The sequence below is a fragment of the Dromiciops gliroides genome, chromosome 3 (genome assembly GCF_019393635.1).
Source record: "Dromiciops gliroides isolate mDroGli1 chromosome 3, mDroGli1.pri, whole genome shotgun sequence".
Taxonomy (NCBI): domain Eukaryota; kingdom Metazoa; phylum Chordata; class Mammalia; order Microbiotheria; family Microbiotheriidae; genus Dromiciops; species Dromiciops gliroides.
In genome coordinates, this window is record NC_057863.1 from 157,185,243 (window position 1) to 157,198,715 (window position 13,473).

At 39.1% G+C, this 13,473-nt stretch overlaps 1 protein-coding gene across 1 annotated transcript in view; it reads right to left on the reverse strand.

Moving 5' to 3' along the window:
- The window catches only part of STK24 (serine/threonine kinase 24), a 152,170-nt gene that overhangs the window by 20,848 nt on the left and 117,849 nt on the right, over nucleotides 1–13,473 (reverse strand). The window contains 2 exon segments of the mRNA XM_043994998.1: nucleotides 6,985–7,142; nucleotides 7,526–7,634. Of these exon segments, the coding sequence (XP_043850933.1) occupies nucleotides 6,985–7,142; nucleotides 7,526–7,634 (267 nt within the window).

Consider the following 13,473-nt stretch of genomic DNA (forward strand, 5'->3'; position numbering starts at 1 on the left):
CTCTTCAGCCCTTAATTTCCCCTCTACAAATACAACTCTCCTATTTGCCAGAAGTAATTGAAGTTTATATATTCTCATTCTCTCTGTCCCTGTCCCTGTCCCTCTTCTTACACACACACACCCCCCACCATGAAATGTGTACATAGAAGGAAACTCCTCTTTTCTGGCCCTAAAGGTAAACAATAGCACTGCCAAGCATATCACTGGGGTCAACTTTAAAACATAGATTCAAATAATAAGGGGGGGGGGGATTTGAGCTGCCCCCTACCTATGACAGTGAATCAATATTTGAAAGCCTTTTAATCTTGTCAAAGAGAAGTCTACTCCTTCAGGAGGGACATTTAAAACAGCCCAGGCAGCCAACTATGTATCATTTCCTTTTTATTCAAGAGAGAACTATCTAAAAGCTCTAAAGGACACACTAAAGGACAGGTGCCAAGTCCTCATTCTGACTCAGTGACCTACTTTCTCTATAATGAAATCTTGTTTATGTCACAACTTTCTGCATTCTCTAAGTTCCTTTCCATAAGACAGAGACAAGTGGAAAATTAGCTGTGAAGCCAAAGGCAGCTAAGGAAGAAGAAAAGCACAGAATGTGAAAATTAGTCCTCTCCAAACCTGGGGAAGTGGGGTGAATAAGCTTTAAGGAAAAAAAAAAAAAGAGTCGACCTATAAGGTCTGAGGATGACTCTTAAAAAGTACTTAAGTGGCTACAGGATCAAGTATTTCAGAGTCAACAAGAAACTACATGCTCTTTCAAGATGCTTTGGTGGTGATGTCAGTTATTTGGACAGTCCCCAAGTTTACCACTAGCTTATATGAAAAGATGACAAAAGATGTCTATAAAGATAGAGGAACAACACTGAGATATCAGCCTTTAGAGTATTCCCCAAGCCTCCTGGGTTTAAGCAACTAGGATGAAAATTTCAGATAAACTTTTGGAGCTTGAATTAAACCCTGATGAGTAACCTATCCCTGATAAAAAAGAGAAAAGGGGGGAGGTGCTGACAATATAACAAAGAATTAGTAAAACTATGGAATGATGGGAGAGTATTTAAGAAATCTAGATCACAGAAGGACAAAGCTGGTGGATGAAGGGACAGGAGCAAAGGTTATGACTTGTGTGCAGCTGAGGTAGTGCAGAGGAAGGGGTGAAGGAGTTGAGCACTTGGAGCAACCGGGAGGTGAGGGTATCTAAGAAACATCACCGAGTACACTGAAGTCCTCAATTATAAGGATGATAGGAGAGCCACTCAAGGTTTTCAAGCAGGTCCCATTTATGCAGGAGGGAAAATGATTGTGGCAATAGTTTGTGAGAAGAGAGACTCTGGGCTCTTGCCCAAGGGAGGGAAGCAACAATGTGAGTAGAGAGGTGGGGACAGATTAGGAAGATTTAAGGAGATAAAATCAACATGTGGCCAGCAAGTAATGTGGAAGATGGGTAAGGGGGAAAGATCAAGGAAGTCCTGAGCCTTGGTTAGTTGGAAGAAGATCCACTGCCACCTAAAAAGGGGGAAGTCAAGAAATGGGGCAAGTTCTGGTGGGAAAGAGGATGGGTTCAGGTTGAGACATTAAATTTCAAATAGGAGTAACAGGGCAAGTAGATGAAGAAGTCCAGCACGTAGTTGAAAATGTGGGACTACAGCTCAGCAAGAGATTCAGGCTTCATCTAAACAACTGGGAAAGCAGAGCAGACTGCCAAGGGAGAAAAAAATAGAAAAGAAGGTCAAAAACAAAGCAGTGGAGGCGACCCACAACCTTACTGTACATCTAGGGAAACCTTGAGAGATTTCCTGCTCTTCTGCAGGTTGTTTTGAGGTCAAGGGCACGGAAGGATTATCAGTCAGTGAAAACTGCATCCTTGACTTCTCTGAACCATTCCTCATTCTCTTGGATATCCCTGGATCGGAGTTCATGAGATCCAGACAGAAAACTCAGAGAATATAATGGAAGCTTTTTTTTTTTAAATGGGTATATAAAAAAGCAAAGAATGAAATATTATCAGAAAGAAGTAAAAAGACTATGAGAACCATGCCAGCTTGCTGCTAATAAGTTTCCTCCTAAGTAGCTTAAAAAGAGGAAAGCATGATTAATATATAGAATAGGGCAAGAGGAGAGAAAAAAGCTGTGAGTCATTTCACCCAATTCTTTTAAAAATTATAGCTAGTGGGTTACACATATACCCTTCATTTCACATTTACTGCATGTTTGTTCACCACCTTTCATTAAAAGAGAAAGAAAAAATCAATCCTTAGCCAACGTAGGTGTTTATTAATATCTTATATACACATCAGCTCAGTCGGTTAGAACAGCGTGCTTATGATGCCCGGGTGATAAATTCAAATGCTGGAGAGGTCATTTAGCACCACTTTGTTCCATGGTCACCCTAACCCTGGGCAGCTTCTAGCAACTACACACTAATGGTCACAAAGGGGATGAAATGGGCGGGGAATAAAGACAGACAGACAGACACTATCTCCATCACCATTTGAGGAAAAAGCCTAGTACCAACACCATTCATACGTATGTATGTATGTATGTATGTATGTATGTATGTATGTATAATTTATGATTAAAACCCACGGGTAAGCTGGGGTTTCAGATTCTTTGTGGTTCTGACTCATACATGCCATAAGTAAGGCATAGAGAATTAAGGGCTGGCTTTGTCCCATTGCAGGCCCTGGGGCAGCCAGTGGCTTCACTTTGGTCAAAGCTTCAGCTTTGAGAGCATACTCAGAGTGCTTCAGTATCAAAGGAAAAGTATATAACAATCACCCTAGAGTCTTCAGGCAAATAAGGCAAACAAAGGCAAGCTGGCTCAGTAAGAATGATATGTTGGGTAGGAAGAAAAGCATTACAATTCTTGTCTGACACTAGTAAGCAACTTATGGGAATACTGAGTGTGGTCAACTACTAAAGATAATGGGCAGGAAGAACAGCATTAAGAGCCTATTTCAGCACAAACATTAAATGTACTTAAATAGTAAATGTGCCTTTAAAATAAAAAAGAGAAATTTCACTGAAAAGAAGATCTCGCATAATTAAGACAGACCCTCAAATAACAGTCAGTGTATCCATAAGGCAATGGAAGCGACCCTTAACATCCACAAGAGTAAGGCACTTCATCAAAAAGCTCCCCCACCACAGGCCATCATTCCAATTATTCATAGTCCTAATGAGGCCCTGGAGAACATCAACTATTTCCCATACCCAACAACTGCTCTCACAGCAGCCTGAAGAAATTCCATACCCCCCTTAAATGTGGAAGGGAGGCTTTTAAATAGAACTACAACATTTGGACTCCTGACATCTCAGTCCCTAATGTGCTATATGAATAAGGGGAACCAGCACGGAAGGCTGATGAAGCAGCTAGACTAGCTAAATAAAGAAGAAAACCAGGACATCATCTTTTAAAACACTGAGTGAATTTTCAAGATATCTGAAAGAGGACCAGAAAAAAAAAAATCAGATTTTTTTAATGTCACTTTAAAAAAACTGATTGAGGAGACATCCGAAACTATAAATTCATGTGCCTACTTTCTCCTTCCTATGATAACTTTCTGAAAATGATCTCCACATATATCAAGAATAACCTTGCTGAAAATATGAAAAGGGAGGGAACTGGCAGATTTTTGCAAATGATTTCTTATAGCAAGAGACATCTTCTAATCATACAACTGACAGATTCCCAATGTTTACTTGTCAATCAGAAAAAAAGGAGTATTTGACTTGAAAAAAGCCAGATGGAGCTATAAAGGTTCTTCTCCCACACAAAAGTTACAACCCCATGAGATTCCTTGGTAGCTGGAGCCACGGACAGAACTCTGTTCAGTGACTCTCTCGTTAATATCAAGTGAGGGTTGTCAGGGGTGGAGCCAAGATGGCAGAGGAAAGACATTAAACACAGAGAGCTTCTGACGCAATTACCCCCAAAACAGCAATAAAACAAGCCCTGGTGCTGCAAAACCCACAAAAAGATGGGCTGAAATTATTTTCCAGATTAAAGAGGGCTGTGCTGGGCTGCGGAACAGTCCAATCCCTCGATCACGCTGACAGACCCCAGACACGCTGCACGAGATGAACTCACCCTCAAGCCTCTGAATCAGCTGCAGCACCAGCATCTTTTGGAACTAAGCTTACAGTCGGGTGAGAGGTCTGAATGGCTGGCTGGGGTGGGGGAGAAGAGATACAGGGGTGTCTGCAGGACCTAAGGAAGAATTCAGCTATCCCACCACAGCAGGTAATCAGGAAGAAATCCTGAGCATCCGGAGGCCCAGGTGGGGGAGGGGCCCAGGCTCATCAGAGCTAAGAACCACAGCACACAATTCTGCTAGATGGTTAATTAGCAAGTTGGCTTGAGGTTATCTTCAGACCAAAGAACAGGCCAAGCGAGAGAAAAGCCTGCCCTCCCCTCAAACCAAAACACCTGGGACCCTCTGAAGCTTGGGACAGTGTAGCTTGGAAGTAGGGCCCCACTGTAAGAGGGAGTTAAAAGTTAAAAGTCAAATAAAAGACGGCAAGATGAACAAGCAAAGAAAGTTGAGAACTATTGAAAGTTTCTTTAGTGACAAGGAAGACTGAGGTGCACCCTCAGAAGAGGGATACCAACCGCAGGGTCCCTACATCCAAAGCTTCCAAGAAAAATATGAATTGGTCTCAGGCCATGGAAGCACTCAAAAGGGACTTTGAAGAGAAAGTAGGAGAGATAGAAGGAAGATTTAGAGAGGTAGAGGAAAGAATGGAAAGAGAAATGAGAGCGATGGAAGAGAGTCATGAGAAAAAAGTCAACAGCTTGAAAAGCAAAATGGAAAAGGAGATAAAAAAGCTCTCAGAAGAAAATAATTGCCTAAGAATTAGGATTGAACAAATGGAAGCTAGTGACTTTATGAGAAATCAAGACATAGTAAAGCAAATCTAAATGAATTAAAAAAGAAGGCAATATGAAATATCTCCTTGGAAAAACAGTCGACCTGGAAAACAGATTTGGGAGAGATCAAGGCATCAAGCACAGTCTTGTGACCATCACAGGACCACAGATGGAAAGCTGGGAAAAGGCCTCAGAGGCCTCAACTCCCTCATTTTAGAGATGAACAGAAACTCAAGGGAAATGTCCTTGCCACAGTCACAGAAGATGAGTTGTACAGAATCTACCTGGAAAATCAATCTCTTACAGGAGGCCTTCTGCCTTATCACATGGTGTTCTCCACCTATGTTTGTTCTTAGATGACTCTGTGCTGATTATAAACATCACACCCTAAGGTCTCTTTAATGAGATTCCAAATGTCTCAAAATAACCCAAATGGATGAAGACAGCTTCCCCTAATTCAGTAAGCAGACAATGAGCTGGGCCCAGAACTGAAAAAAGAGGGTGATCATGGGCTGGACGGCCCTGGGGAAATGGCGCAGCACTTCTATTCCAGGCTGCCACTGCATGGCACAAGGGCCCATTTCTTTGTAAACACCAATATTTTTCTGGTGTAAGAGAGTGCTGAACAGTACATAGCAAGACATGCAACATGAAGTCTAACAGTGGGAGGTGGCCTCCAAGGCAGAAAAACTTAGCTTCTGGTTCTCCTCTCCTATGCTGGCTATGTGGCCTTGGCCAGACCTTTACAAGACCTTGTGTTGGAAAATAGCTGCTGATCCTCACTGATTTATCAATGTTGTTTCCTATAGCAGTAAATCACCAGTCTTGGCCACTTCCAATACGCCCCCCCCCCCATAATCCCAACCCTAAAAAAAACCTCCTCAACTCCTTTTCAATGATGCTATATGTTTCACAATCATCAAACATCACAACCTTTAAAGAATAAAGATTGTGAGTGGTTTCAAAAAAGCAAGAGAGAAAAAGATTAAAGGTGGGCATATCCAGGCTGCTACAACATACTGCCAATAAAGTCGTGTGTACAAGGAGCGGTGTTCAATCTGAAGGGAATCTGGGCCATTCAGAGCAGAAGTGAGTGCCGATGGATAACTATCCCACGGGGTGTACTGGTATCAAGGCATTAGATGGTCTCCAGAAGTCTAGAGCTTGTTGCCTCTAAATCTATGATGCTGTAACCCTATAATTTTAAAAGACCCAGGGGTGAAAAAAAGCCTCTAGCACATTAGGTAGGTCTTCAATGGAAGAAAAGACATTGGACAAAAATAGCACAGGATGAGAAGATGTGGAAGGGCCACACCCTGCACTCCTAGAATGAATACCTTCATGGATGGATCTACTGCAGCAGTCAAGAAGCATGCATTACTGGGAAACCTTACCTAATTGCATCTAAATATGTGCTTATCATACTTTCTACAACATAAGTGATAACTTTTTTTAAAAAAATACATCAGAAGGTTTAGTGTAGTTTGATAGTTAATAGCTTGACAGAGAATATTTTTCTGAGGAAAATGGACTGGGATTCTCTTCCATAAGCTATATAGGTAGTGGGCACAACCATTCAAAATAGCAACTCTTTAGCAAAAAAACATTTCTTAAAAAAATTTTTTTAAAGGCACAGTGGTCTGCTTAAACACTTATAAGGCAACAACTATTAAATGTTAGACTGAACTGTAAAACAAGGGCAAGCTAACTAGAAACCAAAGTAACTCAGCTGATATCCTGAGATATGAAAGAAAGCCAGGGCTGAGACTTAGTTTAGCTAAAGGCTTCTCAACTTCTTCCCAGGCTCATTTCATAAAACATGTAGGTCATCAGGTATGGAAGTTAACAGGTCTGGAGACTAGCAAAGTGAATGGGTGTGTGGGTGTGGGTGCGGGTGTGTGGGTGTGTGTGTGTAAAAATGGCAAAGAATAGGCTAGGGGTGGAATTAACACCAAAAGAGGGCTTTAGAGATCTATGGGGGGAGGGAGCGTCGAAGCACATGCCCTGCTTTTTTTTTTCTTTTTAAATAGAGATCTAGGTATTTATTTTAATAGTCTGTTTCAAAGCTTTTAAAAAAATTTTGCTTGAAGTTACATAATGCTTTGTTCTGATCTTACCTTTGAATCATAGGCAGACTGCTTGATGACTTCAGGTGCCATCCAGAATGGGGTGCCCACAAAGGTGTTTCTTTTTATTTGGGTATCTGTCAGTTGTCCAGCTACACCAAAATCGGCAAGTTTCACTTCCCCTTGTTCAGACAGCAGAACATTTGCAGCTAGAAAACAGAAACATATATCACCATGTGACACCTTGTGTGGTGTTGTCATGTACTACTCAATTCTGGACATACTTTTGTTTCTCAGAGCTATTGAGCTATATCCCAACTCACATATAATGATTCTTCATGGTAGGGATCAAGTTTTTACACATTTTTATATGTACAAATCTTTATACCACATGACAACCTCCCCCCCTCCAAAGCCACTACAATGTTTTGCACTTAGAGGAATGAATGCAAGGCTTATTAGCTGAAAAGGGATCCTGCCAAAAAAACAGAGAGAGCCGCAGAGCTCTGGAGCCACACTCACTTTTTGTCCTCAGCTGCTTGATTAATTACCCCAAATTTTAAGGGAGTTAAAAGCAACATGCTTTTCTTACCTTTAATATCTCGGTGAATTTTCTTTTCTGAATGCAAATAATCGAGTCCTTTCAGGATTTCTCTTAATATAGTAGCAATCTGAGTTTCATCTAGAGCTCCAGGTTCTAACTGTCAGAAACATAAATTGGTGATGGTCATCAAAATGAGGGTAGATAATGCATCAGACCCCACACAACTTGTAAACAACAACAGCAACATGGCTCGTGTTTCTAGAGTTTTAAGTTTCACAAAATACTTTCTTCAATAAACCTCAGAAGAGAAAGGGGTATGGTATGTATGTGTGTATATGTTTTGAGCACACCTATAATGTCATTAGTAAATGGAAATGCTGATGAGGAAATTCAATAGAGACTTGCTCCTGGCTTCACAGCTTTAGAGTCTTAGAGACTTCAGAACACACAGCTAGGATAAGAGAGAAGCATTCCTAACTCTGAAGGCAGCTCTCAATTTCTGTTTACCATGGTATATAAAACCCTTTTCTACCTCAATAAATACCAAAAGTATTTAAGGGGGGAAAAAAGTGGTGAAAGCGGCTCCTTGTTCTGCCCCTACCAATGTACTCACTAGGTTACTAAGGAGATGGTCTGCCTCAGACCAGAGGAGAGGAGATAAAGAAATATTTTTAGGTCTGTGGTTTCAGTGACCTATACCCTGATCTGTTGCAGACTTTATATTAAGTTCTGATCCGCCATGCTACACAGGAGGGGAACAGGGCAGAATCCAAAGCCTGAAGAGGCATACCCCTAAGACAAGACTTAAAGAGCCCAGGAAACCAAGGCATGTCAAGAAACTCAAAGGGCCTATCTTATGCCTTTGCAGGATCTCTGCTAAATCCTACCTTCTTTGGTCATCTTACAAAAAGGAAGATATTCTGTTCTAAATAAAAATATCTCTGTGGGCTTAAAAAAAAAAAAAGTATGAGAGAGTGTGGTTTACTGTGTTTGTATAGCACACCACAAGGCTGGGGGCAAAGTTTTAAAAGTCAAAACATCCAAATGTTTTATCTACACAAGGTCAAATATCAAAGCATTCAAAAAACAAACTTGGATGAGCTGTTCATTTTTTGTCCATATACTTGGAGCTATGAAAACAGAACTTGTAGGGAGTAGAGAAATGGGGGGGGGGGGTCGGGAAGAGAGAGAAACTCCAGATTCATGGTAAGGCTAAAGAAGCTGGAGCAAAATAATTCAGGAAAAAGAAGATATTTAGTCCCTCTGTCCCACTAAACCATGCAGGCTGGGCTTGAGAATCGTTTCAAATATTAATAACTTTAATGCCCTTTTAATGAAAGGAGTAACTATACACACTCTTAACATGACCACATAATGATGATGGTGATAATAAATAGCCTGCATTTATACAGTGATTTATGGTTTGCAAAGCACTTCACAAATATTATCTCATTTTATCCTTACAACAACTTTGGGAATTAGATGCTATTATTATCTCCATTTTATGGATGAGGAAACTGAGGAAGACCAACCTTTGGTTTGCTCAAAGTCAAACAGCTATTAAGTGTCTGAGGTGAAATCTGAACTCAGGCCTTGCTGACTCCAGATTCCATACACTCTAGCCACTGCACCACAGAGTTTAATGTTTGATATGTGCTTTAGAGTATATTGTGGATTCACAGGATATTCACTTGACCAAAAAGAAACTGAAAGAGCATAATAAGGAAATTAATCAGAAATTTTAAAAGGCACAAAGGGGGCAGGATGTGGTGTGTCTCAAAAAACTATTTAGTAATATAACAATTGTGTCCCTAATGCTTTTCCTATTATTTGTGACAATAATACTTTGTCCATGATAGATATCTTCACCTCTGAGAATTATTAATGGTTTCCTTAATTTTCCCAATATCTTTCTTGATCTTGGAAGAAGCAATATTAAACAAGCACCTACTCATTTAGTAGATGAAAGAAAAATAAGAATATTAACCACCTGATCAAGATTAGTCAGTGATGCAACCCAAAACGTGAAGAACTAAGAAATGAAAATCTTCACAAATTATCTAAATTACTTCCCTGAGAAACTAGACCTAAAACCTAAATGTGGACATCACAGGCCATGAAAACAAGATGAGATCATAGCCAGAAAGGCTGGGGAGACCCAGCAATTCAATGTTTATCTTCAACAAAATAACCAGTATATTCTGCGTGTAATTAGTGAAGCCCTTCCTTGTATTTTTAAAATCTGGTCACTTTTTACCAGTACTGATCTCTATAGTTTTGCACATTTTTGAGAACATTTCAATGAATGAAAGTGCCTAACACTCTGTACTTTTAAACAAGTAAAAATAGCATCTGCAGTAAAACCAGAAGGAAATGAAACTAAAATATTCATTCTAAGGTCAAATGCATTACTGATAAATCCAAAGTTGCATGGATAAACATAGACTGCTCTATTTATATACTCCATGTATTTCCTCAAGGAAAACACCATGAGAGAAACCTACTTTATACAATGTGTTCCTGAAGTTAAGTGTAAATCAATTAAAAAAAACCAATCAGTTTCTCAATGTTGTATGTTATAATTTCACGGACACTGTGGCTTTCTGTCCTACTGATAATTGCTATGAACTCTGATAGTCATAAAGCATCATTTAGCAGGAAACCCATTTTGCAATTAACCAAGATGGAGCCCTTTCTTAATATTTTGCTTGGGAGTCCAAAACTTGAACTCCAGCTAATCATACTCATCTAGATTCTTATATAATTTGATTTTCTTAAAAAGGAGGTTATGGCTATAGGAGCAAACAATTCATTCACTCTCTCAATCTTCTTTAAGATTTTACCTCTGCCACTGCAGGTCAGCACTTAGTTGTTCTATAATTACCATAATTTTGTGTGTGTTTCACCTATTTTAAGTTTGTTGAACAGTAAAAAGTTAATTGGCTCCATTTTGAATATTAGTTTATACCAGGCAGAAAACCCACCTTAAATAGTAATTCTAACCACCTGTCAATTTGAAATGTCGTGTTTATTCCGCACCCAATTCACTAATGGAATGTTTATGGCAATAGAAGGCAAAACCAATAGGGATAAAGATGCTTATAGATAACCCAACTGAAGACCATGGTTCCCATCTCCTACCCACCAAACTAAGTCAAAACTACAAGAAGCAGGGTGGTATAATAGAGTAAGTGCTAGATTTAGAATCAAGAAACTTTGGTTCAAAGCCCAGCTACAAGACTAGCCATGTTATCATGAATAAGCTCTTATGCTTCTCCAATTCACTATCTATAAAATGGGTATAACCTGCATCATAGAGTCACTGTGAGGAAAATATTAAGTGTTTCCTAAATCTTGAGTTGTTGTTATTATAGGAAATTACTGCCTCATGGGAATTTTACCTGCTCCTATTTCTAGTTTCTGGTTAAGTTGCTAATTCTAATGATGAGTAACGGAATAGTCAAGTAGCATGCAAAACAATGGAGAAATACCAAAGTGGCTCAGCTAAACTACCTGGATAATATGGCCGTGAATTGGCTACATGACTTGTATTTTACTAGTTCAATTAAAGTACAAAGTTAACTGGTCAATTTTAACTTTTTCTGGTATCACTCTTTGGGAGAGGGGGAAAAATACTCCTACTGAATTCTTTTGTCTGCAAAAAAATAGCACACTTGAATGTGTGGCTTATGAAAAATTAAACCATGAAAACAACTCAAGTTTTCTTAAGCGGTGTAGAACACAGAAAGGCTCTATTTTACATTACTGTCACTTCCAGAGAGCAGAACATCAGAAAGAACCTGGTCACTTCAAACACGTTTACAGGAAATCCTTGCCCTCACAAAGGCATTCTGGGCAGGTGACTTCCTTTGCCTCTTTTGCAGAAGGCTGTGAGAGTACTCATTTTTCAGCTGGTCACGAGCCCTGGCCTGAAATCCATGACTCAGAGTGATCAATGAGAGCAGCAGGGAGCTTTCTCAATTAAACTCCCAGGCTGTCACTTAGCTGTTCTGGAAATACTGATTGATCCATTAATCAGCTAAAACCTTTTAAGTTCTGGTTTCAATCCTGGAGCTTCAATTTACTGGCATTCAATAATTTAAAGCAAGAATTCATGATCTGAGATGGTCATTCTTACTTTATGACAGTCTCATGTGCTTTATTGCTCAATACTGAACAATCGCTAAGCTCACTTCTTCCTCTAGGTGTTCATCTATTTGAATTTTTACAATAATTTAATTTTTAAATAATGTTTTAACTAATAATTTGTCCATCTCTTTTTTCCCTGTTATTTTAATTACCAAGGCTACTCTCCTCTTCTGGTTCAATACCTTCCTTTTTGACACCTTTTTTCTAGGAACTATTACTTTTCCAAAAATTTCAACATTTAGTTCATGGTATAGTTTTTTTAAAAAGGAGAAAAAAAAGAAAAAGAAATAAGAAAAGGCTTTGGACATGGAGTCCCTTGCTAACATGGGTTAGCAAGCTGAGAAAGATAAAAACACAATGTTAATAACATTAACACTATTTTTGTTCTTTTATTGGTAGCTCACAGCTGATTGCAAAATTAAACAAATTCTTTTTTTATCTCTTGAATCTTAACAGCCAAATACTTAGTCATGTTTTTAAGTCTAGATAGCTTTCCACTTCACCATGGCTGACCCTCAAAATCCATTTAAAATAATTAAATCACTGTGGTAAGAAAAATGAACAGCTCAATGCAGTAGAAATACTACTAGCTCTGGAGTCAGCAGAAAACTAGTTTTGATTCCTGCTGCTGAGACACACCAGCCATGAATTACGCTAGCTGTAAAATGGCTATCAATAGTACTTCTGGTACTTGCTGCACAAGGCTGTCGTAAGGAACAAATGAGATCACAAGCTCAGAGTTAGAAGGGACCTAAGAGGGCATCTTAGTCCATAATGTATGCAATAAGCTCTTAAGCAACCTTAGTGTGATCGTCATCATCACTATTGGGGGGTGGGCGGGCAGGGCAATGAGGGTTAAGTGACTTGCCCAGGGTCACACAGCTAGCAAGTGTCAAGTGTCTGAGGCTGAATTTGAACTCAGATCCTCCTGAATCCAGGGCTGGTGCTTTATCCACTGCGCCACCTACCTGCCCCCCCCATCATTATCACTATTAATGGTGAGCTAAAACATTCAGAGCCTAGAGATCTGAAATTTTTGCCATATAAGAGAAACAGAAACTTTATACAATTTTATGAGTTGCAAAAATGAAGTTTTAACTTATTAGTGTATATAATTCTACAAAATTTATAACCTTCCCTTAAGCACTATTTCCCAAGAGGATAAGGAAATAAAAACATATTAAGATATTCAATGTGTTTATCATAGTCAAGTAGCAGAACAGGAAAGTCATTAGATTGTTTTTATGTTTGTTTAGTTACACTTCACTCCCCCTCCCCTCAGCATGTTATTTTTTACAACAATCCTATTACTCTTCTAGATGTTCAAATGAACCTTCCAAATGCATTTCAATATAATATAATATAATATAATATAATATAATATAATATAATATAATATAATATAATATAATATATATATATATATATATATATATATATACACACACACACACTTTCCCCCACTGTACTCATTTCATGCTAGCCACTGTATTAGGTGCTGGAAATTCAAAGACAAAAAGAAAACCATCCCTACCCCTCAAGGAACTTGCATTCTACTGGAAGATTCAACATCAACAGTTTTTTTCCCTCTGTTAATTACAAGTCAAATGCCTTACATTTTAAAATATTGCCATACTATCTTAAAAAATCATTACTGGGCAGCTAGGTGGCGCAGTGGATAAAACACCAGCCCTGGATTCAGGAGGACCTGAGTTCAAATCCAACCTCAGACACTTGGCACTAGCTGTGTGACTTTGGGCATGTCACTTAACCCCCATTGCCCAGCCCCCCCCCAATCATTATTTAATATAATTTTTGAAAACAAATTGTGTTTACCCCCTAAAGGA